Below are 27,550 nucleotides of genomic sequence, written 5' to 3'. Positions count from 1 at the left end.
TTTAACCAATTCTATTCATTTAGATCCTATTTCAAGGATCGAGGGCCCCAGGAAGAGTTGCTGTTGCCAAAATAACAACTAACAAATAACACCTGTAACAACTAACAACTGTTCATTAAAATAAAAGCCTGCCTCCATTACAAAGTACTTCATGAAACCTGATTAATGTGATAACTTTAATTAACTGATCAAACTTATTCTTTAATGATCGGAGTTCAAAACTGTAAATTTCGCTAGCTCTGTCAACCGATTTCAGCTCCTCAGATGTTTGCCGAAATTGAAAGTTAAACCCAGGTTAACTTCAACGACTTGAACTCTGACTGCGAAAGAGTTTATGGGTTTTGCGCAGCTGTGAAGGAGTCTGGCCGGCCTCGCTGGAAGAGACGCCGAAACTGCAGACATGGGTGACATTTTAGCACTTGGCTAACGCTAGCGCCTTCACTCGAGCCAATTAACGCTAGTGCTAGCTAACCTGTTTCACTTGTTGATTCAAACTGCAACACATAATTAGCCAAATGTTCTGGCTTCAAAATAACGCCAGGCTTTATAGCCACTATACTTTTTATTATGGCTTGACACTTATTTATGACACATGTAGTTGGTTGGTAGCTTTGCTAAATGTATGTAGCTAACTTGTTAATGTTGAAGAGTTAAATTACCTTGTCAGACTCGGCACAGTAGACACGGCAGGAACTGCGTATGAAGTCAAGTTGTCACTTTATCCGCGTTATTTTAGTCAGTACCTACTCATTAGCTTAAATTGCTTCTCGCAAACAGCCTGTCTTAACAAAAGTAATATATGAAACGTTTCTTGTCGTGTTTTAATTTGGATTAAAAAATTTAAAATTTGCATTTGAATGAACCGCTGGATGGTAATAAAGGTTTGTTTGGGAGCGTTTCGTCGTAAACACGAGCACAGATTAGGTAACATCTCGCGATATCAATTCTACCAACGAGAGTTGACGAGTAAACGACGAACTGCTATGAAAAGAGCTGGAGGGTAAAAACTGAGATTATTCAGTTTGCAAGACAAATTAATATGTATAACACAACACTGCGTACATTTAAACTTTGAACCCGGTTGAAAACAAGCTGTTAAAGAGTGAATTAAAGAAACTATTTACTGTTTAGAATTTAAGAGTAAATCCTGATATTTAAAAAATGAAAATGAAGACGTTGAAAAAAAAATAATAACACAACATTTAGAAGAAGAGATGAGAATACACACGTTGTGTATTTAATTATTATTGTATTTTTTTTATTATTATTATTCAGCACACTGCAGGCAGATACAGTACTGTACACATTATCCTAAGCACAGTGTTGCACTCACTACCAAGTTTAATAATGTTAAAACAGCATTTCCACTGAAAGACAAATCACTCTTCAGGTTGTTAAAATTGTCTTTACATCTTTCGTGTGTGGACACACTCTGGTAAGGTCATTATCATATGGTTTTAAGTAATTCAAATAAATTTGGGCTGAGTGTGAAAAACCAATCTCAAACAGTGGCTCTTTTTGTTAGACTTTTGGTAATCCCAGAGAGGTCTTGTAGGCACCAAAGCTGTATCCTTTACCTGTAAGGAAGGAGTGAAAATACATCAGTCGTCTGACCGTTGTTTAAACCAATCATATTGTGAAGTGACATGAGTTGTTCTAAAATAGAAGACATGTAGTTGTCCTTCCTAAAAATGCTGCTGGTGACAGACATTTAGAAGTGTTGATATTCATTATATGGAACACAGAGGATGCTGATTATCGGTTCAGATGTACACTTGCAGCAGATTTTGATCCTGAGCCCCAATTGCTCCACTTTATAATAGACCAACACAATATGACAGACGTGCAGACAAGGAGGTCTGTGGTGCGCAAATGAGGGTCGGGATACAATCTAAAGGTCTGACCCACCGCTCACAACAATGCAGTAAGGTCAGTCAGTAGTACAGAGCTGGGAGGGATTTCTGTCATCTTTGAATACTTTAAAGCTTAAGCAGCAGGATCCTCCTCCAAACCACATGTGCCTGTGAATGTCACACCAAGCTGATATTTATTGTATAGGCCACATTTTGCTGTAGTCAAAGCGTGAATCAGTACTCACACGATGAGCCCTTCTTTTCAACGAGCCAGTAGCAGAAGTCCCTCCTGGCGCGGTCATTGAACACATTCCTGTACCGGAGCATGTTCTGAGGTGAGGTTTTTGGTGTCTTTTGATGTACACCTAAAGAAAAGCATATAATAATGAAATAGAAGGGAAGCAAATAAATAAAAATACTGAAACAAGTCCTGTTAATGTGGGACCTACTGTATCCTTGCACCATGGAGGGAGCAGGATCATGAACTGTGGTTTCACCTTGAGTCAGAGGAGGCAACAGGCGGCTGGTGGTTGTACAGTTTACAGCATCTTCATGTGATTCACACACTAGAGCATGTAATAAAGCTGAGTCAGAGACACATTTGCCTTTACAGTACAAAATGCTCACCCCATCACTTCCCACTTTTATATTATCTGGTAAATAGAGTTATTAAATAGGGCTATTTGTCATATAGGTTTAATTTCACAGACCTCTGTCCTTCAACAAGGCAGCTGGAAAAGATGCAAGATAAACTGGAACCTATAGGTAGGAATAACTGTGCATATTATCACAAGAATACAAAGTAGCTTGTGTGTTTGTTGTTAATCAATCAAGAATATCTTAAGTTTCTGTATCATTCTGTTCGTAGAAGAAGGTTTTGTTTCATTACCATTGCTTTCATTTTACTCCAGTGGTCTGTCTGGACATGTGGAAACATGACTGGATGACTCCTTGACCAAGAGGTCATGCTGGTGAAGAAAACCATGAATATTAGTTACCGTCTATTCCTTCAGCCCAGCTAAGCCACATCGTGCACAACACTGGATCCCAACTGCGAAACAAACCCTGTGTGTGGGACACAGAGAAAGCTCCTGACAGCACTTACTGCCCTCGCCTGAAACGACTCGAGTCCCAGGTTTTTTTCTTTTCCCCTGCCTGCATGTTCCAGATATTACTGCACCGGGCTCTCACCTCCACTCACACACACAAAGACGGGTTGTGTTACTCTGTGGCTTAGCAACGCTTTTGGCAACAGAACTCCTCCTGTGGTAAACTGGAGCTGGTTATAATTCACAATGTGACATGTTACTTGGGCTGGACATCCTGTCTGTGAGCTTATACAGTCGGCAGATTTGTGTTAATTATGTAAAGTAATTCTGCTTTTTCCAAGCATGATCTATTACAGACGAACATTGCTCCACACTGGCATAATAAGGCATTGTTAAAAGATTAATCAATTTACATTATTTCAGATGTTTTAGTCTATATGTTCATAATTTAATAGTTCATAATCAATTGCTGTTTTTTTAGACTGAGCAAATAACAATTCTTTTCACAGTATCTTTCAGTAAGAAATATATATGTGTTTATTACACAAATAGACAAAGTCTTTCAGATACAGTAGCAATGTAAGAATTTAAAACAGAAAAGAAGAAAAGAGGCAAAGAATTAACAAAGTAGGCAAAAATAAAAAGCATACAGTCCTCAGTCACAGTGGTTCACAGCCTAAGGTTAATCATGAAGTTTTCACTACAGGAAATGACCCGCAAGACAAAAATATAGAAGAGATTCTGCCCAGTTATGGTGGTAGGTACAGCATATTTGGAAAAAAGTCTATATTTACAAGAATAGGCCACCTTGATGATGACTGCTGAACAATTCAGTCTTGGTTAAACTGCTCAGTATAACAGCAAAGTATTTTCAGGGGAGATGTGCAACAAACTGCATAGTATAATTTTATCTCAGGCATTCTCAATATTAACTACATGTAGCTCTCTGACAGTCCTATCTAATGTAGCTATATATTTATTTAATGTCCTTTGTAAATGATATTATTTAGGGCAGAAGATCAGTTATAACACTGTATCCAGGACAAAAACATTCCTCTAAGTTTTCTTTCTTGTGCAAATGATCGAAAAGGATTTTTTAGAGGGAGTTTAGCTTTAACAACCTGAACATATGGCAAAACCAAAGTGAAAAATAACATAATCAGACCTGCATCAAAGGCTCTTGTGGCCTTCCAGGAATACACACTGAAATCCTTAAATGACATTTTAGAGGACAAACAATACTATTTGATTGAAGATGACGTAGTATTGTGTGTCCTTTAAAATTAGGACATTTTCTGGACAAAAAGCTGCTCCCTCACTGACAATTCCCAATGTTTTATCTTATATTATCTTTGCTTTCTGATAGTGTGGAGTACAATATTGCTGTCCATAAGTGACCGTTATCAAACCAGTTTCATGCTTCACTCCTCTTGGCCTTGGATCCTCTCCAGCAAATGCTGCTCTACTCGCTGGTTCATGCGGTGGAGATCTTTCAACACACTGGGCTGATCTTCCAGCTCCTCGTGGAGACACCGCGCTATTTCCAACCTCCTGTAGTCTTCTGGTTGTACCAGACGCCGAATAACCTGAAGAGCACGATCCTTGAGGCTGTAAACTGTATACACCAAACAAGTGTTTGTCAAATGTTAAGAAGAGACCTCTTTCCTCATATAGTCTCTTATTTAAACAATTTACAACAACAAACAAATTTTATCAGTGTAAAGGGAAAGAAACAGCAGGTTGCACTGCACTCCGGATGAAATAAAATTTCACATGTCTTCATGCAGATGGAAGATTTGCAACTAAAACAAAGAGCTGTGTTTGGTTTCAATCACCTCGATGTGCACTGACTCGACAGCGCAAGTTGTTTAAATAAGCACACACACTCTCATTTACCACCCACGCTGCTCTGTCTGTTGCCAGCAAAGGCTGACCTGCCACGTGACTTGCTGTGATTTTTATGTTGTACTTAAAGGCCCAATCCAATGACAGCATCATTTTGAGGTATGAATCAAACATTATTACTAATGCAGTCCCTGAATTAAAACACCTGCCAATCAATGATATCTGGATTGTGACACACAAAACTCTCAGGGAAAACAGCACGATCTGTTGATTATCCTGTGTAACCCCTGTATGTCTGTAAAATATTTCAGGAATCTTTCAGGAGTCACTTTGTGATGCTTTGACCACCACAAGCCAAATTCCTTTCACAAAGAAAAAAAAAGGAGATCTTAAAACACTGCCAAATACAGCTGAAACTACCTTCATGGCCAGGAAACACTGTAGGCAAATGGAAAGCTAATAGTACTATTTTTGTAATGAGTCTACAGCTTTTGAAAATACACAAATAGAATTAATTCTTGAACTAACAACCAGCCTAAGCGTGCTCAGACGCAGTCTATAGTGAAACAGGATTATTACATGGCTCATTATTAATATACTGTTGGTTGTATGTGTGTGAGTAGTAATTAATCACATATGATGGAAATGGCTAATATTTTGAGTCACTTGACTAATCTTACCTGGCAAGGTGATATTAGCAAACGTAGCATTTCCACCCTCTGCTGGTTTAGGAAGAAACAGTTCTTTGCAGTTCACCCTCAGGGGCTCATCAGTCTCTGCGTCTCTGAACATCCAGGGGTGACCTAAGAAAACCATACAAAACGTTTTTTTTTTTTTTTTTTTTTTTAGAGTGTGTGTATTGCACAGTGAACAAGTGATACCACTGCCACTGTCTCCCTAAACTGTAAATCAAAGCATCAAGACTTGGAACTAAATGCCATCAGGTCACACTTTTTGGTGCTTGGTCCTCTGACACGAACTGGCGACTGACTTTGTGGTTCATACTGTTTTTGTTCCATATGTTACATTCGTGCGAGTTTCAGTTGAACATGAGGTCTACGGCTGTGTCAGAATCAGAAAATGCGTGTCGGTGAAATGATCACAGTAGCTCCCGTCACCGCGTCTGAACAACAGCTCCTCTGCTGTTCATCTCAGTGAGAGACCTCTTCATGCCCACAAATTGAACTTTACAGAAAGTCGTAAAATACTATAGAAATAACATAACGCGACCTCTGTTGTTTTTAGCAATTACCAACAGCATGTCCCTAGATGACCTCTCATTACAGGAAACGTAACCCAAGTCTGAGCAAAGTATCTCCGCTTGTTCTAACCCTTTACGCAGAAGCAGCTTGTAGTGTCGCAAAAGCTGCCTTACCGATGAAGGTATTCATTTCTCGTCCCGTCCCTGGCTGGATGTCGCAGTAAGCCTGAGGTTCCCCAAAGAAATCTATCCATAGCGGCCGCACGACACGAGGACTGCGGTTACAGAACACCGTCTTAATGGGTATTCGACTGTTCAGGGAGCGAACCAGGGGAAGAATCTGCTCTCCCTCTTGAGGCATTGGTGCTGGTTGCTAATTTCGCTAAATTGTTAGCGTGGCGAGATTAGCTGTTTAGCTAACGCTAGCTAGCAGCTAGCTGGCAAGATATCCATGTATGTTTGCTGTTGTCCACACACGGAGACCGTCGAATCAATAAGTGTATCACTTAATATATCCAATTAGATCACATCGTTTTGAAAAGGACGACGAGCAACTGTTTCAGCGAGAGCCGCCTATTGTCACTTCTTCTCAATCTCAACTGTTTTGTTTACATTCACTCTTCCGGTTGGAAGTTCTGGGACGTCAAACTATTCTGTAACTTGATTGGTCGAGAGGCATGATGACATCACGGTTTCACAGGAGTCGCGTTTCAGACGTGCTAAACGTGCTGCTGTATAGACAGTACAGTGCATACTACTATCTATGCACGGCACAGACGATGTTGCAGCAAAGAGTTCAGTGTCACTGGCTGAATGACAGCTGTGTAATTATAAGTGCAGTTGCATACGTTAACTAAAGTACTGTATAAAGTTTAAACTTTATTTGTTCTTCTACTTTATACTTTTACTCCACTAGGCCTCATTTCAGAGGCAGATGCTGTACTTTTAGACCTCTGCATTTCTCTGACAGTATTACTGCTTTACAGACAAAGATTTTATATACAAAACATGTGATCAGCTTATAGAATATGATAAAATGTTAAGATTAAACTGCCCAACTGTATACTGTATAACGTATAAGACCAGCCAGCAACAGCATTAAGATATTGTTTACATGTTTATGAATCAGTAATATTAATCCAATATGCAAATAAAATATGTAATAATGAAACACTGACAGGGGTCTTTTCGCATAATGGGTTATTTTGGTGACAATGTCTCTATGCGTTTTATTGGAGTAAAATGCTGAATACAGTCCTTGTAATAGTATTTCTACACTGTGTGTGTTGTTATTTTTACTGTAGTGAAGTATCTGAATACTGTCACCACTGCTAATCATTATTACATAAGCATGAAATGTTATTATAGCCTATCCTATTATTTTATGAAGCAACCCAGGTTTAATTAAGGGTTTGATGAAAGTCTTACTGAACGTGACTGAAAAACAATCACCTCAACGTCTATTTCTAACTATTCAGGAGCTTTCATTCATATCACCTGTACAGGTTTAGAATAATAAGACTTATTTACCAGTTAATCACAGTACTGAAAGAATCTAAGCTCCACCCAGTTTCATCCTCACATAAAACACAGGGACACAGCTGTGAGACCTTCTCGAGCAAGAAGACCCTCCTCTCTGGAGATTATTTCAACCTGAACTGGGCCAAGAGTCGAGCTTCAATTCACCTGCAGGTAGGTAGGACTATTTGCTATAAGATGCCTTTCTGTCATCACTGTTTTAATGTGTAACCTTATAGGTCCTTTATAGCAAACGCAACTTTTCTTCAATTCTTAGGTTATCAGTAATTATGTAACAGACATGGTCCTTAGTTTTCTGAATAATATTTGTTTTGGAAAAACATCAAGTTTCAATATAACTGGCGCATCTGTTCTTTCATTCCCCCGCAGCCTGTTTTCGGGCAGTTGGTAAGTCTAACTACAATGCGTCCTCTGAACGACAGTGACTTTATGGATGCAGGGGACGTGGCGAGAGATGAGATTCTCGCCAAGGTGGAGATCGCGCTGCTCAGTATCATCTTCGTCAGCGCCGCCACCCTCAACACCGTCCTGCTGCTCGTCCTCTGGAGACAGCGCAAACAGATGTCCAGGATGCGCGTCTTCGTCTTCCACCTGTGCCTGGCGGATCTGGTGGTCGCCTTCTTCCAGGTGTGCCCGCAGCTCATGTGGGACATCACGGACAGATTCGTCGGCCCAGACTTGGTGTGCCGCCTGGTGAAGTACCTGCAAGTTTTCGGCATGTTTTCCTCCACTTACATGATCGTGGTGATGACAGTTGACAGATACCAAGCTGTCTGCAACCCGATGGTGAAATTCCAGCGGGCGCGCACGAGACTGAACATCCCCGTGTGCATCGCGTGGGGGATTTCTCTGCTGGGCAGCTTGCCACAGGCTTTTATTTTCTCACAGGTCGAGGTCGCACCCGGTGTGTTTGACTGCTGGGCTAAATTTATGCAACCGTGGGGCCTGCAGACTTACATCACCTGGACCACGCTGGTCATTTTTGTTTTACCTGTTGTTGCAGTTGTTGTTTGTCAGGTGCGCATCTGCCGGGCCATCCGGATCAACCTGTACCAAAAGATTCAGCAGCAGGGCAGCGTGGGTCTCCATCTTCCATCCAGAGGCAGCGGCGTAGCCGGCATGTCCAAGGCCAGGGTCAAGACGTTGAAGATGACCGTGGTCATCGTGCTGGCTTACATTATCTGCTGGGCTCCCTTCTTCACTGTCCAGCTCTGGTCCGCCTGGGACACGCATGCGCCAAAAGAAAGTAAGTCATTAAGTGGTGCTCAGTTTTGTTTTGTTTTTTTTAATTTATAATTTTACTAGTTTATTTTGATTGTCCGGGAAGTGCAGTTTTACGCACACACCTACAAGATATTAATAGGTGGTAAAAGACACTTCTTTGCAAACACATGACGCTTTGCTTTTCTCATGTCTTTCCAGCTGCGACTTTCACCATCCTGATGTTGCTGGCTAGTCTGAACAGCTGCGCCAATCCTTGTATTTACCTTCTGTTCAGCGGTCAGTTTCCCAAGAAACTGCTGAGGCTCCTCTGCCGGCGCCAGCCCGACGGCAAGGATTCAATGCATGACGAGGCGACACTTGTCAGTGCGTTGTACACGAGCTTCAAACATGTCTCGGAGTCCAAATGAGGGCAATGCGTTATAATCTGGAAACGGAAAAAGCCTGCAAGGGAAAGCGTGCCAGCCGGTGCGCCTCGCGAAGCTGCCTCTGAGCTCTCTCTGCATTTGAACGACTCTTTCATCTGAACAGGAGATATGGAGACAAGATAATCTGTATCCATTTGGGTCTCTGACATATGAAAATATGGCATAGAAACATTCACCAAAGCAAACCTGAACTGGGTGGCCATGAGTGAGACCAGCGCTCCAGATGTTGTTGAATGTTGATGTGTTATGCTGGACTGTGGAGTCACAGCTCTTTGGGAGCAAAGATTCAGTACAGACTCCATAAACAATGCTGTGTCATCACATTGTTTTCACTGTGCCAGGTTAGATGTGATTCTTGAAGTATTCCTCACGTTTAAAAGCTGGATTTGGACTTCAGGAAGACTTTTGAATTTTTAGACAGACTCGATGATTGAAATTCAGATAATGTTGTTCAAGAGAAACCTAAGAATTCAATTGTATTGTTACGTTGTGTATCGAAGTATAACACAGTATAATAAAATGATACCACAGTCCTTTCAGTTGAGCTCAGAAATCTTGAGGTGATACTGCATCTATAGCTTCATTTTTCAGAGTGAAAGCAAGAACAACAATGAAATACAAACCTGTTGTTTGACTCATGAAATGCAATATGCGCTCCCCTCCATCAAAGCTGTTCTAACCTAACTGCATTTAAAGAGTGTGAAACATTCTCACTTCTATAAATGTTCTCTGTGGTGAATAACTGTTTTAAAGTCACACACTTATTTGTGAAGTTTTGTTTAGGTTGTAAACAACTATAGAAAGCAAGTGTGTAATAAAGTCATACTCTCACTCTCTAACTGTTTTGTCTTTTTACTTGTGTGTAAGTGCACATTTTGCACAATGCGTTTACCATCCACCACTGACAAAGCAGAAGCACAATTATGACCATGATATTCAAAGATAATTTAGTAAACTTGTACTTTGCAATGAACCATGAGGTTAATTTGCAGAAGGCATTTTAAGCCTCACCTAAATAAGGACCAGCTCGTGCACGGTCTGCATGCATTTTTTGCACATTCATATTAAAGTAATGTAAAGATATTAGCCGGATGTAAACCTGGTGCATGTGTTTGCATGATCTGCTGGTCAATCGATCAGGGGCCAGATGCATAAAACTGCTTAGATCTATGAATAAAACTGCGTGCGCACAAAGAGGAATCTGCCAATGCATTCTTCTTGTCAGATTCATAAAGCTATGCGCTTTCGCCTCATTCTTTCATAAATCTGGAAACCGATGCCACAAATATCCATAAAAGGAATGTCGAAACACTCTAAAACATGTTTTCGTTTCGATACCGGTGCCCGCCCCACGATTCATTACACCTGGCGATGAGACGAACGGCAAACAAGACAAAGTGTCATTGAATCATTTAAATCACCTATGTCACCAGCGAGGTTTTCCTACAGAACAGCCGTCATTACGCGCCACCGTTACGCACGGCTGAGTGTATTTATAGCGCCCGTACCACTAATTAATCACATACACATCATATTTCATGTTCACCTGCAGCGATCTCTTGAAAACTGGCGGCAGGTCATTGGTGTCTGTTGCCGGTCTGTCTGTCCATCTGACATTGTGAAGATGTAGAACAGTGGAAACGAGCAGTCACAGTGGAAATATTATTATCACTGTTACTATGGCAGCTTCATCAGCCAGTCTCTCTGAGAATGTTAATATGACACAATCCTTCGACCCTCGTGACAATACCTGAAGTCTGTAAACAGCTTTGAGTCCGCAGAGTCCAGCAGTTATGTAACCTCATTGTATCTGATGGCATTGTCTGTTGACTGCTGTCATGTCTCACCTGTTTTAGGTTAGGTGCTAGAATTTGTATCATAACAGAACTTTGCAACAGCTGTCTGATTATGTTTAATCAAACGCTAAAGTAATCCACAGCATACTGTAGCAATATTGTGCAAGTGTGGTTGAGGGTTTCTTGTGTGGAACAGGTCAGAGCTCTCTGATGCTTTTACCCCTGGAGGCCTAAAGAGTTGCTCAATGACACTTCAGCAGGGCAAGTGTTGGTCAGCACAAGGGCTTGAAGCAACATCCTGCTGCTGGAGAACAGTCCACCAACAGGTTACATTACCCTGCACGTTTCTCTGCCAGCTTCATCTCTCCTGGAGCAGGAACATGATGATAATGATGAGTTTTCAGATTTTCATCATCATGATGAGTATGTGAAAACCTTTTCACTTGTTTTTCTTAACTGTCTTAAAAAGTGCATTTAAAGTAACTGTAAAGTAAGGGTGTGTTAGTTGAACTGCTTGTTAAGCTAACTGCCTGTTTGAAGGTCTGTGTTGTCCACTGCCAGGCCAGCTGCTCATGTAAAGAATAACTTTTCACGCATTTCATGTTTTTCTGTGTCTTTTTAAGGAAAACACATTTTGCACGTTTTTGATTCCTGGAGGAAAACCTGATGAAACAGAAGCACGATCTAAATCTTAGGTGTATTTCACAGGGCTGCACCGTATTATCTGCACACATGTTTAGCTGTGATTACATAAGCCCATACAGCTGTATCAATCAAGCCTCAGACATCATTTACAACATGCACACTGGTTGTAATTGAACATAATGAGGCCTAGTACAGTACGTGCTTGCATCACTTCAACACGCATAAATGAATACAGTATCACTGCACATCACACATACATGAGTGTGTTACTGCCCACAAAAACCGCAGCATGTGGTGGTGACAGAACAACTTGTACTTAAGGTCCACTCAGTCGTTCTGGAGCTTTTGATTGTCACACTGTCTTCATCGGTAGATGGAGTTTGCTCAGTTGTCTCTTGATGATCAAGCTTCAAGATTTAATTCTTGACCTTGGAAACAGTATCTGACAAAAGCAGTCGCAAATCAAGGTAAAGTTTGTCAATAGTTCTGGAGCTTTCAACCATATCACATGTCGACCTCAACCTCCAAGTTTACATCTGCTCAGAAAAGATGTCGTAAAGTGCTCAGAATGATGGAAATGTTGAACGTCTTGGCTTCTGTGACTACAGGGCAAACTTCATTTGCTGATGCAGACTGTGTGAAAGCTTCAGAACTAGTAAGTAAGTCGGCATTGAGTAGAGATCGTTATTGACTGCTGTTTCACTCACACTCACCAAAACAAACAATAAAAATAAGCAAGCAGTTGTAGTGTCATTGGCTGGCACATCAGTTTCTGCTGGAGTCTGTGGGAATGGTGCATTAAAGCAGATCAATAGTAGCGCTTGAACAATTAGTCCACTGATTAAAATAAAAACCTAATTTAAAGGAGGCTATATGAAGAGGAGGGTACCTGGCAAAACTTGTAGTAACTTTACTCTTTGAATATGCTATAACTGGAAAAGATAATGTACACGATAAATCAAGCAAAGCTCCAAAACACTCCCTGGTTCCAGTTTATCATGTGTGAGCACTTGCTGCTGATGTGTGATTTTTATGGTTTACAGATCAAACAGAACAAGGAATTCCATTTTTTTGTGATGGCCATCATTGTCTGACATTTTAACACTTAACACAAATTAAATAATCGCTGAACGACGACTCTGTAATGACATCTATATTGACTCAAGCCTTGATCGAAACAAAAGACCGGTCAACATGTAATAATTCAAGTCAACGTGTAATAAATCAATAAAGTACCAGTTTGACAGTCTCTGACACAAGCAACAGCAAAAATTAATTACATAACAGATTCATTTTACAAGAAACTACTTGAGAGAAGCAGAGAGGCTCAACAAACGCTACAACCACAAAACAAGTCAGCAGTATTTCAGGTTTTCACACGTTGCATGTCCCAAACTCTGTCCACATGCTTACTATGAGCGCTCTCCTCTGAGGGACCCCACATGGTCGAACGCCGCCTCCATTCACAAAGACTCATTAGACTCAAATTACAAATGATCCTCTGTTCACGATCTGCACGAAAGATTAATAAAGTGCAAACTGGTTGCATGCAGACACACGACAGCATGGTCGATTCACCATCTCACGTTTCTGGCTTTACATACAGACACGTGTTGTTTGAACCATCAAAGTGACGCCTCTTGATGCGCCCCCTCACATCATCACGTCCTGCTGAAATATGTAAATCAGAAGAGAGTCATGGGATATCTGCATGTTTATTTTACTCTGTGGTACACTGAATCTCATGGAAAAACAAGCAAAGACCTTCTCTGGTAATCAAGCCATTGCTTTCTTCAGTCAAGCATCCATTTTAATTGTTGGGGATAAATGAAAGTCTGACAGCCTTGCAAACACTGACAGACTCACTGATATGACAGAGAAGAGACCCGACAGAGGTGTGACATGGGATTTTACATTTTACTGTTCTCATGGTGAAAACCTCCCCTGAATGAATCAAAGTCACATGATGATATGAAACTGCTGATTGGTCCAACAGAGATTCATCAGTAAAAGATTTCAAATGGAAAAAAAATCCAAGATATCTGATTCTATTTTTATACTTTCACTTTTCTAACTGTCCATCAGTCGTCTTATACTGACACAGGAGCGTGATGCTAAATCGGTGGAGTACTGTTTTAAGGGAAGACCACGAGTACATGAGGATAAATGAAAATATTCAACAACAAGCTCTGCAGAACGGTTTACCCATGTGACACCTCGCTTAGGCCATAAAAATAACATGTCAGAATTTCTAAATTGAAAGGCCTCACCCTTTAAAGAACAGTCATGACATTTTGAGAATCACGCTTTATTATTTTAGAGCCAAAGATTATGTGAGAAGAGCGAGATGCCACTCCCATGTCTATACAGTAAATATGAAGCTAGGTCTCAAAACATCTCAGCAAAAGGCCTGCAGCTGGAAATGAGCCCGCTGGCACATTTACAGAAATGTTGATGAAAGTGTTTTGTCCTCACAAATAAATAAAAGAAAAATAAAGAAAGCCACAACCAGCAGCCAGTTAGCTTAACTTAGCATGACGACTGAAAACAGGGGAAACAGCTAGCCTGGCTTTGTCTGGAGGTAATAAAGAAATCTGCCTCAAAAGCTACTTGTACAATAATAATCACAGCTGGACGAAGCCAGCCGAGCTGTTTCCGTCTTTATGCTAAATGAGGCTAACAAGCTGCTGGTGGTAGCTCATATTTATCCTGCATACATGAGGGTGGTATCTACCTCCTCGACCGAACAAGCGCATTTCCCAAAGTGTCAAACTATTCCTTTGAGAAAATGGCCAAACACATTTAGACATACCAACATCTTCACTATTTCTTATTGCAACCAAATACTCTGCGTACTGATGAAAAAAATATTCTCTCTGCATGAAGAGATCTGAGAAATAAGAGTCAGATCCACCAGTTATATTACACAACAAATGCTATAACTGCCTCTTATTTACAGTTACATTTATACAAACATGAGCCAGCACCTTGCAACAAAATCGCAAGAAGACAGACCCTGAAAACTGTGAGACTACAAACCAAAGAGAGCCCTAAAAAACTTAAACAATTAAAAATAAACCTCTTCATCACGTTCCCATTTACAATCTTTCATCCAGGTCTGTGGTCCAGTGACTGGACAAACTTTTTAAAGACACTGAGCTGGGGCGTAGGCACAGCATTTTAACAAGCCACACAGCATGAGCAAACTCAATGAAGACAGGGAAATGCTCCTCTCACTGTCTGCATTAATCAGCTTTGACCTTTAGGAAAAAAAGAAACAGACATTTCTAATTTTCACTTGTCCAACCAGAGATAACGTCTGTTTCCTGAAGCACATCATGTGACAATGAGCCTTCGTTGAATACAAAACAGACAGCGATTACATTGAATATACTACATGTTGGCGTTATTGTCACCTCAGCCTTTTCTTTATTACATAAAAAAAAAACTGGTGTGATCATAAACAGCACGATGTCTGCACACGTGGATGAGTATGGATAATTACTTTCTGAACTTCCAATACGTCCGATTTCATTCCAGGATTCAAAATATCCCCTCGAGTGGCAGATCTACACGTACAAGTTTCCTCCACTGACCTATGGCAGCTGAAATGACATCTGAAAACACGTGAGAAACCCACACAGGATCTGAATGCTAAGTGAATGCGTATCAATTGGTTGGTTTTACAACAGATTAAAGATTAACTGCTTGCTGACGATGTATCAACTGCATGCCGTCACACTCTCCATCATACAGAGGAAAAGAGCAGTAGTATAATTATGCATTAAGCTTTTGTGTCTGTGTGTTTGCAGCTACCACGAAACCAGCGGGGCGGGGGTGCAGATCGGGGAGCTGCATGCGAGGATGTTACCATCTGTTATGGAATCAATCCGTTACTCTCCATATATTTCTCACTTTATCACGATGTAATGAGTCTCTCTGTGGCCTCCACATTTGAAGAGCCTTTAAGAACAATCCTTCCTGCTCCAATTTGCTCTTAGTGCCATTTAAAGGTCGAATGACCTTTCCACTAATATGATGGATTTGCTGTCAGGTGGTGTGTGTGTGATGCACTGATTACTGAAAGTAATTGCAGCCAGAGTGCCTATAGATCCACGCTTGGGAGGTTTGCGTTTTTTTTTGTTTTGTTTTGTTTTGTTTTGTTTTAATATGGGAAAATGATGATCTGACATCACAGGCAGAAGAGACGAGAGCCCTCTCTCCCCTCCTCCCCCTCGCCCTGGGGGATACGGGGGAGCATAGCTGAACGGGTCAGACCCCAGAAACGAGGTGGAGACAAGTCCTTCTTAGTGGCTGTGAACTTCCAACCCATGTGAGATCCACAGGTTCGGCACTGAGCAATTGTCCAGGCGTACCTGAGAGCAGAGGAAGGGGAAGAGGACATTTTCTTAAAGATCACCGTCACACGTGTGTATAAAAATAATCTGCTTGGAATTTGTGAATGATTTGGTTTTTTCCACTTCGCTGTCAAACTCACGGTCAGTGTTTGTGCACTGCAGGCTTCAAGTTTCCTTGTCACATTTTTGTTCAGTTGCATACTGGAGCAGGATTGGCTTCTTGTGATGTCACAGAACCCTGCTCGTACATAATGTCTTTCACTACTAACTACTTCCTATTTTAAAAACCCACAATAAGCCACCTGTGGTACCATGATGTCCCAATCTCTTATAGCTTCCCAGGAAACCATCTAAAAATCTGCAGCAGACACTCTTGTGGCACTTGAGCTACATGTCGCTCCACAGAGGTCGATTTTGTTCAGATATCTCATAGTCCATATCAGTGATACACATTTACAGTATCTACTCAGATCTCTTAAAAAATATGAATAGCAACAGTAAATGAATCATTGTTGCATGTTATTAGAAGAGCAGATTTGACACAGAGAGTCTCTGGGACATTTTACTCTCCCCTGTTGCTTTCTGCAGAAGCTCCATTGATAAGAAAGATACTACTACTACTACTACTACTACTATGAGAGCCCTGAAAGGCACAGTGAGGGGTCCAAGCCAGTCTATGTATGTTGTGTGTTGTATGCTATGTGTTGTATTGTTCAACAGTCTGAGGGAGGAGTGTGAGCTTAATGCCACGAGCGCTGCCTTACCCTGGAAACCAGCTGTGCAGCGTGGATGGCCTGCCGACCAGGTTGAGGTTGTTGGCTTTGTAGACAGTCAGAGTTTCGTGGACGTACCCGTGAGGGTTGACGTATGCAGCCATGGGGCCGTACAGAGACAGGCTGCAGGGGGAGAAGAGGCAGGTGGGACATATCGTCAGCAGTGATTGTGACTTCAGCTCACAGTTCAGCCAAAAACAAACCATCACAATGATCCTTTGAAAGAAAGAATGAAGCTGACTGACGAGAGACTCCATAAAAGGTATAAAAGGAGGCAGAATGTGTTAAAAAAAAAAACAAAATTTTAAATTCAAATTTTAATTCTGCAGCCTCTTTGAACCCAGCATCAAAACAAATTCACATCACACAACCAAGCATTACTCAAACCCATCAACCTTGAATTCTTCAAAAAATACACCATGCTATGTGTCGAGGGTAAAACTTAATCGCAGCACCAAACAGCAGACAGACAGACAGAGTTAGCGACTCAGTGCTGAACACAGTGGATCAATTAACAGCTGAAGAGCCACAAACAGGAGCTGATGGAGACCAAAGCAGAGCTACAAGGAGGTGGAATATTGGACTTTCATTCATCAGGTGATCAGAGACATGACTGAATGACAATGCTACTTCAAATCTGATGACCATTTATAATCCAAAACGATGCTGAAGAACAGATTCATTCCTTTATTTCAAGCCAGCTCGATTACAAAAACTCGATAACAAAAAGCACTGAGAAACTTCAGATCTTTGTCCTGTTCCTCTGTTAATTTTATCTCATTTTGATGTGAAGCACTTCGTGCATGTGATTACTTTGTTGTAAAGGACTTTGAGCGGCATTTCTTGTATGACAGCTGCTATACAAAAACAGTTTATAATTAATATTATTATTAAATAAGCAACTGTTTCTTAACACCTACACCACATCAACTTAATGAGGTGATAATGTGTCATTGTTGTGTTTACAGCTTCTGGAGATGCCCCTAAGTAGTCAAAAAATAAATAAATAAATATCAGACACTGAATTCAGGTTTAAACAACTTGAGGTAAAACTGAAGTTAAAATTCTGTGTTCAAGTCATTAAAACATACTTTTCATCGTTGGCTGGAAACTGACTCAGTGCTGTCTGAGTGTGGTGATTCTTCAAATACAAAACAGAAACTAAAAAGCTCAGACTTAAGGATGTAAAATTTTGTTTTCAGCCAAGATAAGTACTTAACCCTGCAGGCCCTTGCTCACAAATAAACACAAATTAAAACTCCATCCGGACCAAAACTTCATTTTCAGTCAGTTTCCTCAGTTCTACTTCGCTGTACTCCAGTTCTGGTTTGGGTCCCTGATTGAAAATGCATTAGCCATGTTCGTAGCTTTGTTCGTCAGAGGAAGGGTGTTTTAAAAGTCACTCACATTATCTGGATGTTCTGTGAAAAATCAGTAAATGCACTTTTCTTATGAGTGTATGATGAGGCTCTGGACTGTTTCATAGGATACGTGTGTCACTCTGGGACAGACACATTAGCCGTCACACAACATTGACAGTTAGACAATTACATTACGTAACAGTGAGTGTGTGTGTGTGCGTGTGTGAGTGTGTGTTAGTGAGTGTGGAGGTGCCACTTATTGCCATGATGTAACTTCAGACTGCATGCAACTTCCAGGCAGACAGTCAAATCAGTATCGACTTTGACGATTACACTGATTACTGCCATTAAGGTAAATACAAAAAAAAAGTGATTAGAGATAAGAACACTTTTATTATAAAGAGTAAACTGCAGCGTGAAACAGAATGTTTCTGCCTTTCAGTGAAATAAAAACATGTGCGGCCAAAATAATAGCATTCACATTAAAAGTAAGAGCAACAAGCGCTTCAACGGCAGAAATGAGAACCTGTGCATTTAGCTTTAAATCAAATGATGTACAAAGGGTTAAATAAGGGTTGCTGGTACTGCTGATCAGACTGTACGCAGCTTTCAGAGATTTTCCCCTCCGTGTTTTGGTTACCTGCCAGACTGGTGAAGTAAGTGTGATATTCACAAGGATGAATTATCTCTTTCAAACAAATGTCAAGTCTGCTGAAGTTTGCGTAACACTGTGCTGAAAAGGTACAACAGCAACAGTTCTGATGTGGATGGCTTTTATGCAAAAAAAAAACCCCAAAAAACCCGGGCTGTCTTTAAAGGAACAAAACAAGTCCTCACCTGAAGATCTCGTTCTTCGTGGTGATTTCTGTGTCCTGGCACTGCTTACAGCACAGCGAGGTGCACTGAGGAGGAGAGGCAATAAAGTGAAATGAAGGGTGTATACAAGTCAGATGTTCTCAGTGAAACGTATTCCCATTGTGGAGGCTCATTGAGGATGCTGTAATAATCTGCCCGATCCTTTATGCTTCCACAAGAGCCACTCGCTGGATGACAAGAGGTCAGGCCTTCAGTAACCAGTGAGACACATTAAAGAGGATTATTATCCTCAATCACACAGGAGGAAAAAAGCAGATAATAAGCAGCCACATTTAAGAAGCCCGTCACACATCCAGCGACGGCTTTACTTCCTGGTGATGTAACAGCAGTTCTACACGCTAAGAGTGTCTGTATTGACGTGTGTTTTCAGTTTAATCAATCAATGCCTCAATCAGCTTTGAGATGGTTGGCATTTCTCAACTGGAATAACTGCCATTTCTGTCGTTATGACATTAAATTGTAAATGTTACTGAGTGAAGGTCCATGTTACCTAATTTGGTTGATCAAAGAAAAACCATTAAGAACATTTTCACTCCCATTCAGATCATACAAGACCAAACTAACCACAAAGTGTGTGTTGTCGTGGTGCATGAAGCATTTTACCATCTTCAGCACAGCAGTGAGGCGATCTACACTCACAATTCTACAAGTTCCCAAAAATTTGATGCTCCAATATTTCTTTCATCGGATATCATGTCGCTGTCTTGTTCTCAAGCTGCATCTGCAGTGTTTTTTGTGATGATGACAATGATGATGATCGGGAGCAAAGTATGCAAAAATAAAGACTAGACTACTAGTCAAATATTGGGACACGCATTCTCATTCATTGTTATTCCTTCATTATTTTCTACATTGTATATTAGCAATGAAAATACCAAAACTATTTGCACAATGCTGGTATTCTCTCAGCTATTCATGAGGTCGTCACCTGGGATGACTTTCAGTGACAAGGTGTGTTTTGTCAAAAGCTAATTATTTCTTGCCTTCTTAATGGGTGTGTGAGAGGTTGCGTTGGTATACAGTAAATAGCCATATTTAACTACTGTAGTAATCCACATTATGGCAAGAGCCACTCAACTAAGCAATGACAGTCCGTCAGCACTTTAAGACATGAAGGTCAGCCAATCTGGAAAAGTTCAAGATGTATCTTCAAGTGCTGTCACAAAAATCATCAAACATTATGATGAAACTGGCTCTCATGAGGACCGCCCCAGGACAGGAAAGTTCATTACGGTTACCGGCCTCAGAAACCACCAATTAACAGCACCTCAGATTAGAGCCCAAATCAGTGCTCCACAGAGTTCAAGCAGCATGCCATTCAGTCTGGTTTGTGCTTTGTGGGGGCATCATTTGTTTTTCAACAGGACAAGAAACACACCTCCAGAGGAAGAAGGAGAGTGATGGAGTGCTGCAGCCAACAAGTTCTCATCTTACATGAGAACTCCTTCAAGACTGTTGAAAAGCTTTCCAGATGATGACCTCATGAAGCCGGTTGAGAGAATGCCGACAGTGTGCAAAGCTGTCATCAAAAAGAATCAAAGGTGCAAAACGCATTTTCCTTTGTTTTATTAGTATAATTCCATATGTGTTGTTTCATAGATTTAATGTCGTCAGCATTTATCTACAATGTAGAAAATAATTAAAATGAAGAAAAACCATTGAATGACATGCGTCCAAACTTTTGACTGGTGCTGTGTATGTATGTGTGTGTGTGTGTGTGTGTGTGTGAGAGTGTGTGTGTGCATGTGTGTGTGTGTGTATTTATATACACACCAAATATGATGTGGTTCTCACAGATTAAATGAGACATCAGATATGTACACAGCCTGTTCACTACAGATCTTTTGAAGTTCATTGTTAAAATTGCTAAAATCAAACCATCTTTGCTGACACTAAATGACGTCTAAACACGTTTCATTCTGAAGGCCAACTTTGGGCTGAAATATCGCAGTAACAACATGTGTGTCGACCCCTGACAAACATGGTTAAATATAACAAAGGAGATTAGAGGGAAAAGCAGAGAAACTATGCACTTAAGTAGGAACACCAGATCTTATCACACCATAAAGGAAACCATGGTGGTGACTGCAGGGACAAAGGAGGCTGATGTGTTCCAGCAGAGGAGAGGGTTACTGATGATCTTTCCTTACCCTGTCCATAATGTCCAGCTCACAGCGGAGTCTCTGGATGGCACTCCCGATCTTCAGCAGCTGGAGCCGCAGAGCGTCATCTATTGGCAGGCAGGCCGCCACTCGGTAGGAGAAGTCTGACAGAAACCAGACAGAAGGGAAAGAGAGGGATGAAAGGAAGGAAGGAAAGTACAAAGAACACAAACAGAAGGACGTACATGTGCATGCGTGTACGCGTCTGCAGTCCATCTGTAATACACTGAACAGAGACAGACCTATGGCGTTCGTGGGGAGGGAGTCATCCTTCAGATTCTCGTCCCATTCATGGAGCTGTTTCTTCACTCTGTTCATGAGTGACTCCTGCAAGGTGAAACATGGGAAGCAGATTTTTTGGTTTACATTCACCGCTCTGTGATGTTTATATATGGAGGAATGTCCAAGTCGGGCACAGAGGCTGCAGTACTCACAGAGTCGTAGAGTGCGTAGACCCAGGGTGGCCACGGCGTCAGACTGGCACAGTGAAACTTCCTCTGTGATGATCAACAGAGGCACCGTGAGCGAATGAAATCTACATATGATGATTAGTGAAGAATCCAACAGCCACACAGCTTGTCTTCCCTTCTCATAATACTGTTACTGACTGACAATATGGCCAAAAGTATACGGACACCCAAACATTATACTCATATATGACAACGAACAAAGACGTGGAAAAAGGGTCTTTGCCATGTTGATATAAAGTTGGAAGCACAATATTGTTTAATATTGATGTCAACACAAGTAATTTCTTTGTCATTTGGCAAATAAGTCCTGTATTTTTGTTTTAACAAGTCTGTTAAAGCAACATTATGTAACGATTTTACCTTAAAATAGCAACTTCAAAATCATTTTGATGGTACGCTGACTTGAAATAGAGAGAGTGGCGCCTCGTTCATTTCCATTCTGCGGCCCAAACAGCTGTTCTCACACTGTGGAACTTGGTTGAGCAGATACGATCTGCCATGAGCACAGCGTTAACGCTTTATGGCACACACCACCAACAATGTCGCTGAAACTGCCGGACAAGAGGAAATCTCAGCCTGGCTTTCAGTCGTTGTTGAGAGCTTTGCCAAATAAAGCTGGTTTTCTTGCCATTGGGCTAAAAAGTAACATCAGCCGGCTTGCTAAGTTCTGTCTCGTGTTGTTTCACTTTCTTGATGTTGGCTGACTCTCTGGTTATTGATCATTAGTAATGTAATCATGACAAATGCAAGTGGAAAAAATGGTTAGATTGCAGTCTTCATTTACACTCTGATCGGACGTATGTGTCGCCTCAAATTTCTGTTTCCTTGTGATTGACTACAGTTTTAAATGACACAAGATGTTGCATGAAACTGCTGCGCATGTGCGTTGCGAGGTGTTTGTGTGTCTGACCTGTTGGTAGTTATTCCACCAGCACTGGGCCTGTTTGCAGCTCTGAGTCGGGGGTTTGGAGGAGGGGTGCATGTGGAGCCTGGAGAGGGGTGTTAGCTGGACAGCAGAGAGGGGATCTGGAAGGATTCGTTCTGGAAGGATCTGTACTTTGGCTTGTCTGATCCTGAGGAGAAAAACAAAGGGAGACAATGACATGGGTCGTGGAAAAAAACACAGGCGAGGTGGGAAATGTGAAAGAGAGCAGCACAAGATGAGTAAAACCCAGCAGATGAACAACAGATTAAACAAACGGTGCGCTGGCTGAGTGTCATCTGATGTATGACAGGATGTTTGTAAATCTGAGATGATCATAAAAGCGTGCTGTCTGTACATTTTGTCTGCCTGCAGTAAGAATGATTCCCTCACTCGAGACGAACTCAGTGAACTTCCTGGAGCTCAGACAAACAAATGTTCACAAAGCAACAGCACATAGAAAGAAAAATAAAAATTTCAGGCGTAACCAAACTAAAAAGGCGTTCAGTTCAATCCCACCAGAAGACAATATTCAATGTTTAATTTCTATCTTTTTAAAACACAAACAGCAGATGGCATGTTTATTCATCCAAACTCTCAGGCTGAGCGTTCAGAAAACGGTTTAGAAATGTTACAGAGAGGAGGAGAGTGTGTTGAAGTATACAGTAAATGTTATGACTATATTTAGTGCATATTACCTGATGTCACCTCAGAGGAGATGACATCAGATCCCAATGAAGTCAGTAACAACTTCAATTCTTTGCTTTCTGGAGTCTCTTGCAGTACAAAAAGAGGTCAACAGACTGATTGATGGCAACTAATTAAAGTGCATTACACAACAGCAATTAGAAAAAGAAATGTGTCTTTATGAAGGCTCAGCTTTATGGACAGTAAACGTCAGCGATTTCCTGAACGGTGGAGGATGTAAGTAGATGTGATCTATAGCATGACAGCAACAGTTAAAGAGGCGGCTTTTCTCCATAGATGCTTCTATGGTTTACTGCACCCTGGAACAAGAGGAGGCATAAAGACTGGACTCTGCGTGGTCTTGTGATGATTAAGAACAAACTAAAACCTCTCAAGAGTGCTGGAGCATATAAGCAGAAACACTGTAAAACAGCCTCCTGTTCAGATCCTGTGCAACAACTTGAATGTGTATGTTTACAGTACTAACAGCAGCACACCACATACATGATAATGACATTTTCTATTTCTGTCATGATGATGACAGTCGATAGAGTTAGTCTGCCCTCTACCTGTGAACTATGAAAGCACCACATCATTCATTTCGAAGAAAACGTCTTATTGCATAATCGACCGCTACAAACGGCTGCTCGAAAACGATGTCGATGTGATGTCATCTTTGAGTCAATACATATCACATACGCTTCATGTAAAAAACTCACTTTGATTGGTTATATCAGAGCATACTTGCACTAAAGATTCATATGAATACAAATGTTAAGGGTACACACAAACACACACTCACTGACATAATGCAGTCCTTGGCCCCTTACCCGAACCTGAACCACCACAACTATGTGGCCAACTCGAATCCTAACAGAAAATTCTAACCTAACCTCTGCTGGTCCTCATTAGGCAGCAAGTCCACACACACACACACACACACACACACACACACACACACACACAGTGTGTAGATTAGGCATGTGCACATGGGTTTTGTCCTAACCTTTGGTTTATGGGTTTACTTTGACTTACCCGTCTGCTTGAGTTCTTATCTCATGGACCTTGAATCTTTGCCTTCCCACAGCTTTCACTTTGACCGTTTCAATGCCATATTCCTGCTCCTCTCGGTATGCATAGATTTCAGCTGTTGTCCCAAACTCTGCCTCCGGCTCAACTGCATCACTGCAGAGACAGATGTCAAATAAAAAGATTAAAGTAAAACGACAAAAACAGTTTAAAGGAGTGATCCAGTGATTTACTGCTGCACTTCTATAAGGTGGGGGACTCACAAGAGACCTATACAAACAGCGGTAAAAATTAAAGCACCAGAGGAGGAAATATCCTGATTTGAAGTCCCTCGTTTGGGCCAAACTCCAAAAACACTGGATCCCTCGTTACCCATAATGCAACTTCATAGCATCTTTTTTTAAATTAAAACCTCCAACCAAGCCTTGTGAAATGTCCAGATCATCCGCTGTCCATGGCCCCATTGTAACAAAGGCTTTCTGTTATAAATTTGAAGTATCAAGGCTCAAGCAAAGCTCATGATATCATCTGGATTACTTTCTCAGACTTTAAGACGCTCCTCGGTGTCACAGCACTCATTATGCAACAGTTTTCATGGGTTTAAAAGAAATCCTTGTGACTAGTGAATCAACATGTGTGAATCATCAGTGGACTGCCCTTTTCAGCTCTGTGAAGTTCACCATTGAATGCAGAGTCGTCTCTACCTGTGTGCCAGCACAGCAAAGGTGCGGTCTCTCTGGATGACACTCCGCATCATGCTGACCTCCTGCGGCCTGAAGAGCTGCAGAGGCAGCGTCTGACCCGGCACCAGCATCACAGCCGTGTGAGGCAGCACAGGGATGGTCTGACAGCTGTCGTCATCATGGACTGTACGGCCGTGAAACTCCTCCATGTCTGAGCCCAGGTACTGCCACCAGAGGGGTCAGTGTCAATACAACACAACACAACACACCAAGACCACAACTGCTGCAGACAACGAACTACTGTTTTCTGACCACTCAAACAAGTACTGGGGAGGTAAAAGTACACGTGATTGGTAGAAAAGGTGCGCAGAGCCAAAGGGAGCTGTGGCATCACTCACAGCATGTGATGTGGGAAGACTGGGGTCAAAGGTGATGATGTTGGGCTTCTCTGCCTCCTCACTGTCTCGGTCTTCAGTCTCCATGTCGTCTTCCTCCTCCTCTTCCTCATTATCTGTCATGGCACAGCATTGAGCATTAAGGCTCACAGTGGGGCTAATTAGCTCTTTTAGTGTCTCCTAGCCAAAATGCAGCTGCAACTTTATCGTCTTGGTCACTTACTCTGATGTTAGAAAAGAAAACAAAGTGAAAGCAGAGGCTCAGAAGATGTGCTGTCTGACACTGGCCTGATGTGAGGAAATGTTAGCTAACGTTAGCTGTTAGCACGGAGAGGCGACAGACGCTGTCCTGGTGAAAGGCCGAGCAGACCGACCGGTCATTCGGCGGGTTTGACTGTTACCTGGTAAAAGCTGTAACTGGTTCCCCATGTTGTCGTTAATGTTGTCTTCGCCTCCACCCCTCTCGTCAGCCATATCCTTGTGTTTACAATACTAACTCTTCTTCTACGGCGTCTTCTGCGCGCAGCTTCAAGACTGAGCCCGAGCGCCCCCTGGCGACCTCTCACGACCACAAACGGGTTGGATTATATAGACTCCACTCTGAAAGCTGCATTTATTACTTATAGTGCAGTGAATCTTTAAGCACACTTTTGAGATACTTAAACTTCACTTGAGTATCTTCAATTATATTACTTCTCCCTCTATTTCGTTTCAGTCAAAGTTACATTGCAGACTAGAGACCATTCAACCTGCATGATGACTGCTTTTCCTTTTCATACTCAATGTAAATCTTGCTGATGAAAGCTAAATTTTAAATGCGGGACTTCTTAACTTAAGTCACTAACTCAAGTAAAGGGTCTGAATACTTTTAAATAGTGTTGATATTAATTGCAAACAAAAGCAGGACACACACTCTTAAAACACATTAAACTCATACTCATAGGCCCACACACATAGATGCATGATCTGTGATGGAAAGTAAATAAATACATTTACTCAAGTACTATACAGAGCAATTTTGAGGTACCTGTACTTTTCTTAATTACTTTTATTTCATGCTACTTTAAACTTCTGCTTCAATGCATTTCAGAGAAAAATATTGTACATTTTATTTCCTTGTATTTATCTGACAGCTATAGTTACTAGTTATTTTACAAAATAAGATTTTGCTTGGGAATTGTTTGAGAATTGCTAGAAGAAATGACCTCACTGTGGACATCTGGAGCAGCTACAGAAACACTACTTACACACTCCATCAGTATTAACAGTCCAATAATATATTAGTCACAGGGGCCATTTTACTGCAGAACCAGTGCTTTAACTTCAACTAACTACACTTGAAGTATATTTTTCTGATAATATTTATGTACTTTTACTAATGTAGGATTTTGAATGCAGGACTTCAACTTGTCATTGAGTATTTTACATTCATGTAAAAATGTAGCAATGCTCAGAGGGATTTAATAACAGAACAGATGGCAGCAATTTGACCAAGAGAGACGCAGAGAAAGGATTATTGTGAAGCATCTTTCTACACCAAAACGAGCAATGATGTTGCAGGTTTACCATGAGAAACAAGCAGCAGAAACAACTGGAGAAATGAAGTACTAGATCAAGCTAAATTCAGAAATTTAGAAATCTAAACTGAAGTTGACAAAAGATGTCAAAATGACGGCAGATGAGCTGTAGCTGCAAGCAAAACTGATTCAGAAAATCCCACCAGGACCCAGGTGGGCAGTGATGAGGTTCCTATTAAAATTCTGTAGCTCTAAACATGTCAGTTCAGAGTCTCTCTTGACCTTTTCTCCACAGACAAGGTTCAGCTGCTATTCAAGATAAATGTTCAAATGCCAACTTTGTGCACAAGATAAATCTGTTTTTACCATGTGAGGAAGGGTTGGGGTTATTCTGCATCCTGCACAACCTGTTGAATTTGACATTACCCTGGGCAATGACTCAGCAGGATGTCTGTATGACCTACATGAACACTTTAAGAGGGTCACTTCTTTTGTCTCAAATGCTGTACTGATATAAAACTGAGCTCTCTGGTTGTATTGTAACCTGCTTGAGAGCAGAAACTGGTGCCACACCTGAGCAAGAAACTCTCTCCTACATGATCCCTTGGAGAAATCACATAAGGTAGTTAATCTTACAATTTATTGCAATTAAAAAAACAAAACAAAACAAAACTGTACAGTATTGTGCCAACTGTATGCTGACTCCTTCAATTTTAAAATTTGGAGACTTTCTACCTCAA

General features: G+C 41.2%; 4 protein-coding genes across 4 annotated transcripts; 1 reads left to right on the top strand and 3 right to left on the bottom strand.

Moving 5' to 3' along the window:
• Nucleotides 1–1,334: 1,334 nt before the first annotated feature.
• Nucleotides 1,335–3,024, bottom strand: LOC143328095 (uncharacterized). The gene is made up of 5 exons (XM_076743029.1): nucleotides 2,743–3,024; nucleotides 2,564–2,612; nucleotides 2,303–2,419; nucleotides 2,099–2,218; nucleotides 1,335–1,577 (listed from the first exon to the last, which is right to left on the bottom strand). The coding sequence occupies exons 1-5, from the start codon at nucleotides 2,836–2,838 to the stop codon at nucleotides 1,522–1,524; spliced, it is 438 nt and encodes a 145-aa protein (XP_076599144.1). The 5' UTR covers nucleotides 2,839–3,024; the 3' UTR covers nucleotides 1,335–1,521.
• Nucleotides 3,025–3,418: 394 nt separating this feature from the next.
• vhl (von Hippel-Lindau tumor suppressor) lies at nucleotides 3,419–6,581 on the bottom strand. The gene is made up of 3 exons (XM_076757200.1): nucleotides 6,123–6,581; nucleotides 5,428–5,550; nucleotides 3,419–4,517 (listed from the first exon to the last, which is right to left on the bottom strand). The coding sequence occupies exons 1-3, from the start codon at nucleotides 6,307–6,309 to the stop codon at nucleotides 4,324–4,326; spliced, it is 504 nt and encodes a 167-aa protein (XP_076613315.1). The 5' UTR covers nucleotides 6,310–6,581; the 3' UTR covers nucleotides 3,419–4,323.
• A 209-nt stretch (nucleotides 6,582–6,790) lies between these two features.
• On the top strand, nucleotides 6,791–9,972 carry LOC143337295 (vasopressin V2 receptor-like). Its single transcript, XM_076757199.1, has 3 exons — nucleotides 6,791–7,640; nucleotides 7,857–8,733; nucleotides 8,910–9,972. Exons 2-3 carry the CDS (start codon nucleotides 7,890–7,892, stop codon nucleotides 9,116–9,118), a joined length of 1,053 nt encoding a protein of 350 aa, XP_076613314.1. The 5' UTR covers nucleotides 6,791–7,640; nucleotides 7,857–7,889; the 3' UTR covers nucleotides 9,119–9,972.
• A 3,304-nt stretch (nucleotides 9,973–13,276) lies between these two features.
• crbn (cereblon) lies at nucleotides 13,277–25,811 on the bottom strand. Its single transcript, XM_076757198.1, has 11 exons — nucleotides 25,695–25,811; nucleotides 25,297–25,409; nucleotides 24,920–25,122; nucleotides 24,222–24,371; nucleotides 22,488–22,650; nucleotides 21,542–21,604; nucleotides 21,350–21,434; nucleotides 21,096–21,211; nucleotides 18,907–18,971; nucleotides 16,700–16,831; nucleotides 13,277–15,953 (listed from the first exon to the last, which is right to left on the bottom strand). The coding sequence occupies exons 1-11, from the start codon at nucleotides 25,765–25,767 to the stop codon at nucleotides 15,770–15,772; spliced, it is 1,347 nt and encodes a 448-aa protein (XP_076613313.1). The 5' UTR covers nucleotides 25,768–25,811; the 3' UTR covers nucleotides 13,277–15,769.
• Nucleotides 25,812–27,550: the final 1,739 nt, after the last annotated feature.

This window comes from Chaetodon auriga, chromosome 2, assembly GCF_051107435.1.
Source record: "Chaetodon auriga isolate fChaAug3 chromosome 2, fChaAug3.hap1, whole genome shotgun sequence".
NCBI classification, from domain to species: domain Eukaryota; kingdom Metazoa; phylum Chordata; class Actinopteri; order Chaetodontiformes; family Chaetodontidae; genus Chaetodon; species Chaetodon auriga.
This window is presented reverse-complemented; position numbering and strand designations above follow the sequence as displayed.

Coding starts and splice junctions, on each gene's coding strand:
- LOC143328095 (XM_076743029.1), bottom strand. CDS start 2,838: ATGGTTTTCTTCACCAGCATGACCTCTTGGTCAAGGAGTCATCCAGTC. Junction 2,420..2,563: donor TGCCTTGTTGAAGGACAGAG/GTCTGTGAAATT, acceptor TACATGCTCTAG/TGTGTGAATCACATGAAGAT. Junction 1,578..2,098: donor TGAAAAGAAGGGCTCATCGT/GTGAGTACTGAT, acceptor CCTTCCTTACAG/GTAAAGGATACAGCTTTGGT.
- vhl (XM_076757200.1), bottom strand. CDS start 6,309: ATGCCTCAAGAGGGAGAGCAGATTCTTCCCCTGGTTCGCTCCCTGAAC. Junction 5,551..6,122: donor AGAAATGAATACCTTCATCG/GTAAGGCAGCTT, acceptor TGGTTTTCTTAG/GTCACCCCTGGATGTTCAGA. Junction 4,518..5,427: donor TGCTAATATCACCTTGCCAG/GTAAGATTAGTC, acceptor TGGTGTATACAG/TTTACAGCCTCAAGGATCGT.
- LOC143337295 (XM_076757199.1), top strand. CDS start 7,890: ATGCGTCCTCTGAACGACAGTGACTTTATGGATGCAGGGGACGTGGCG. Junction 8,734..8,909: donor CACGCATGCGCCAAAAGAAA/GTAAGTCATTAA, acceptor ATGTCTTTCCAG/CTGCGACTTTCACCATCCTG.
- crbn (XM_076757198.1), bottom strand. CDS start 25,767: ATGGCTGACGAGAGGGGTGGAGGCGAAGACAACATTAACGACAACATG. Junction 24,372..24,919: donor TTTGCTGTGCTGGCACACAG/GTAGAGACGACT, acceptor CTGTCTCTGCAG/TGATGCAGTTGAGCCGGAGG. Junction 16,832..18,906: donor ACGAAGAACGAGATCTTCAG/GTGAGGACTTGT, acceptor CTCCCCCTGCAG/CCTGTCTCTGTACGGCCCCA.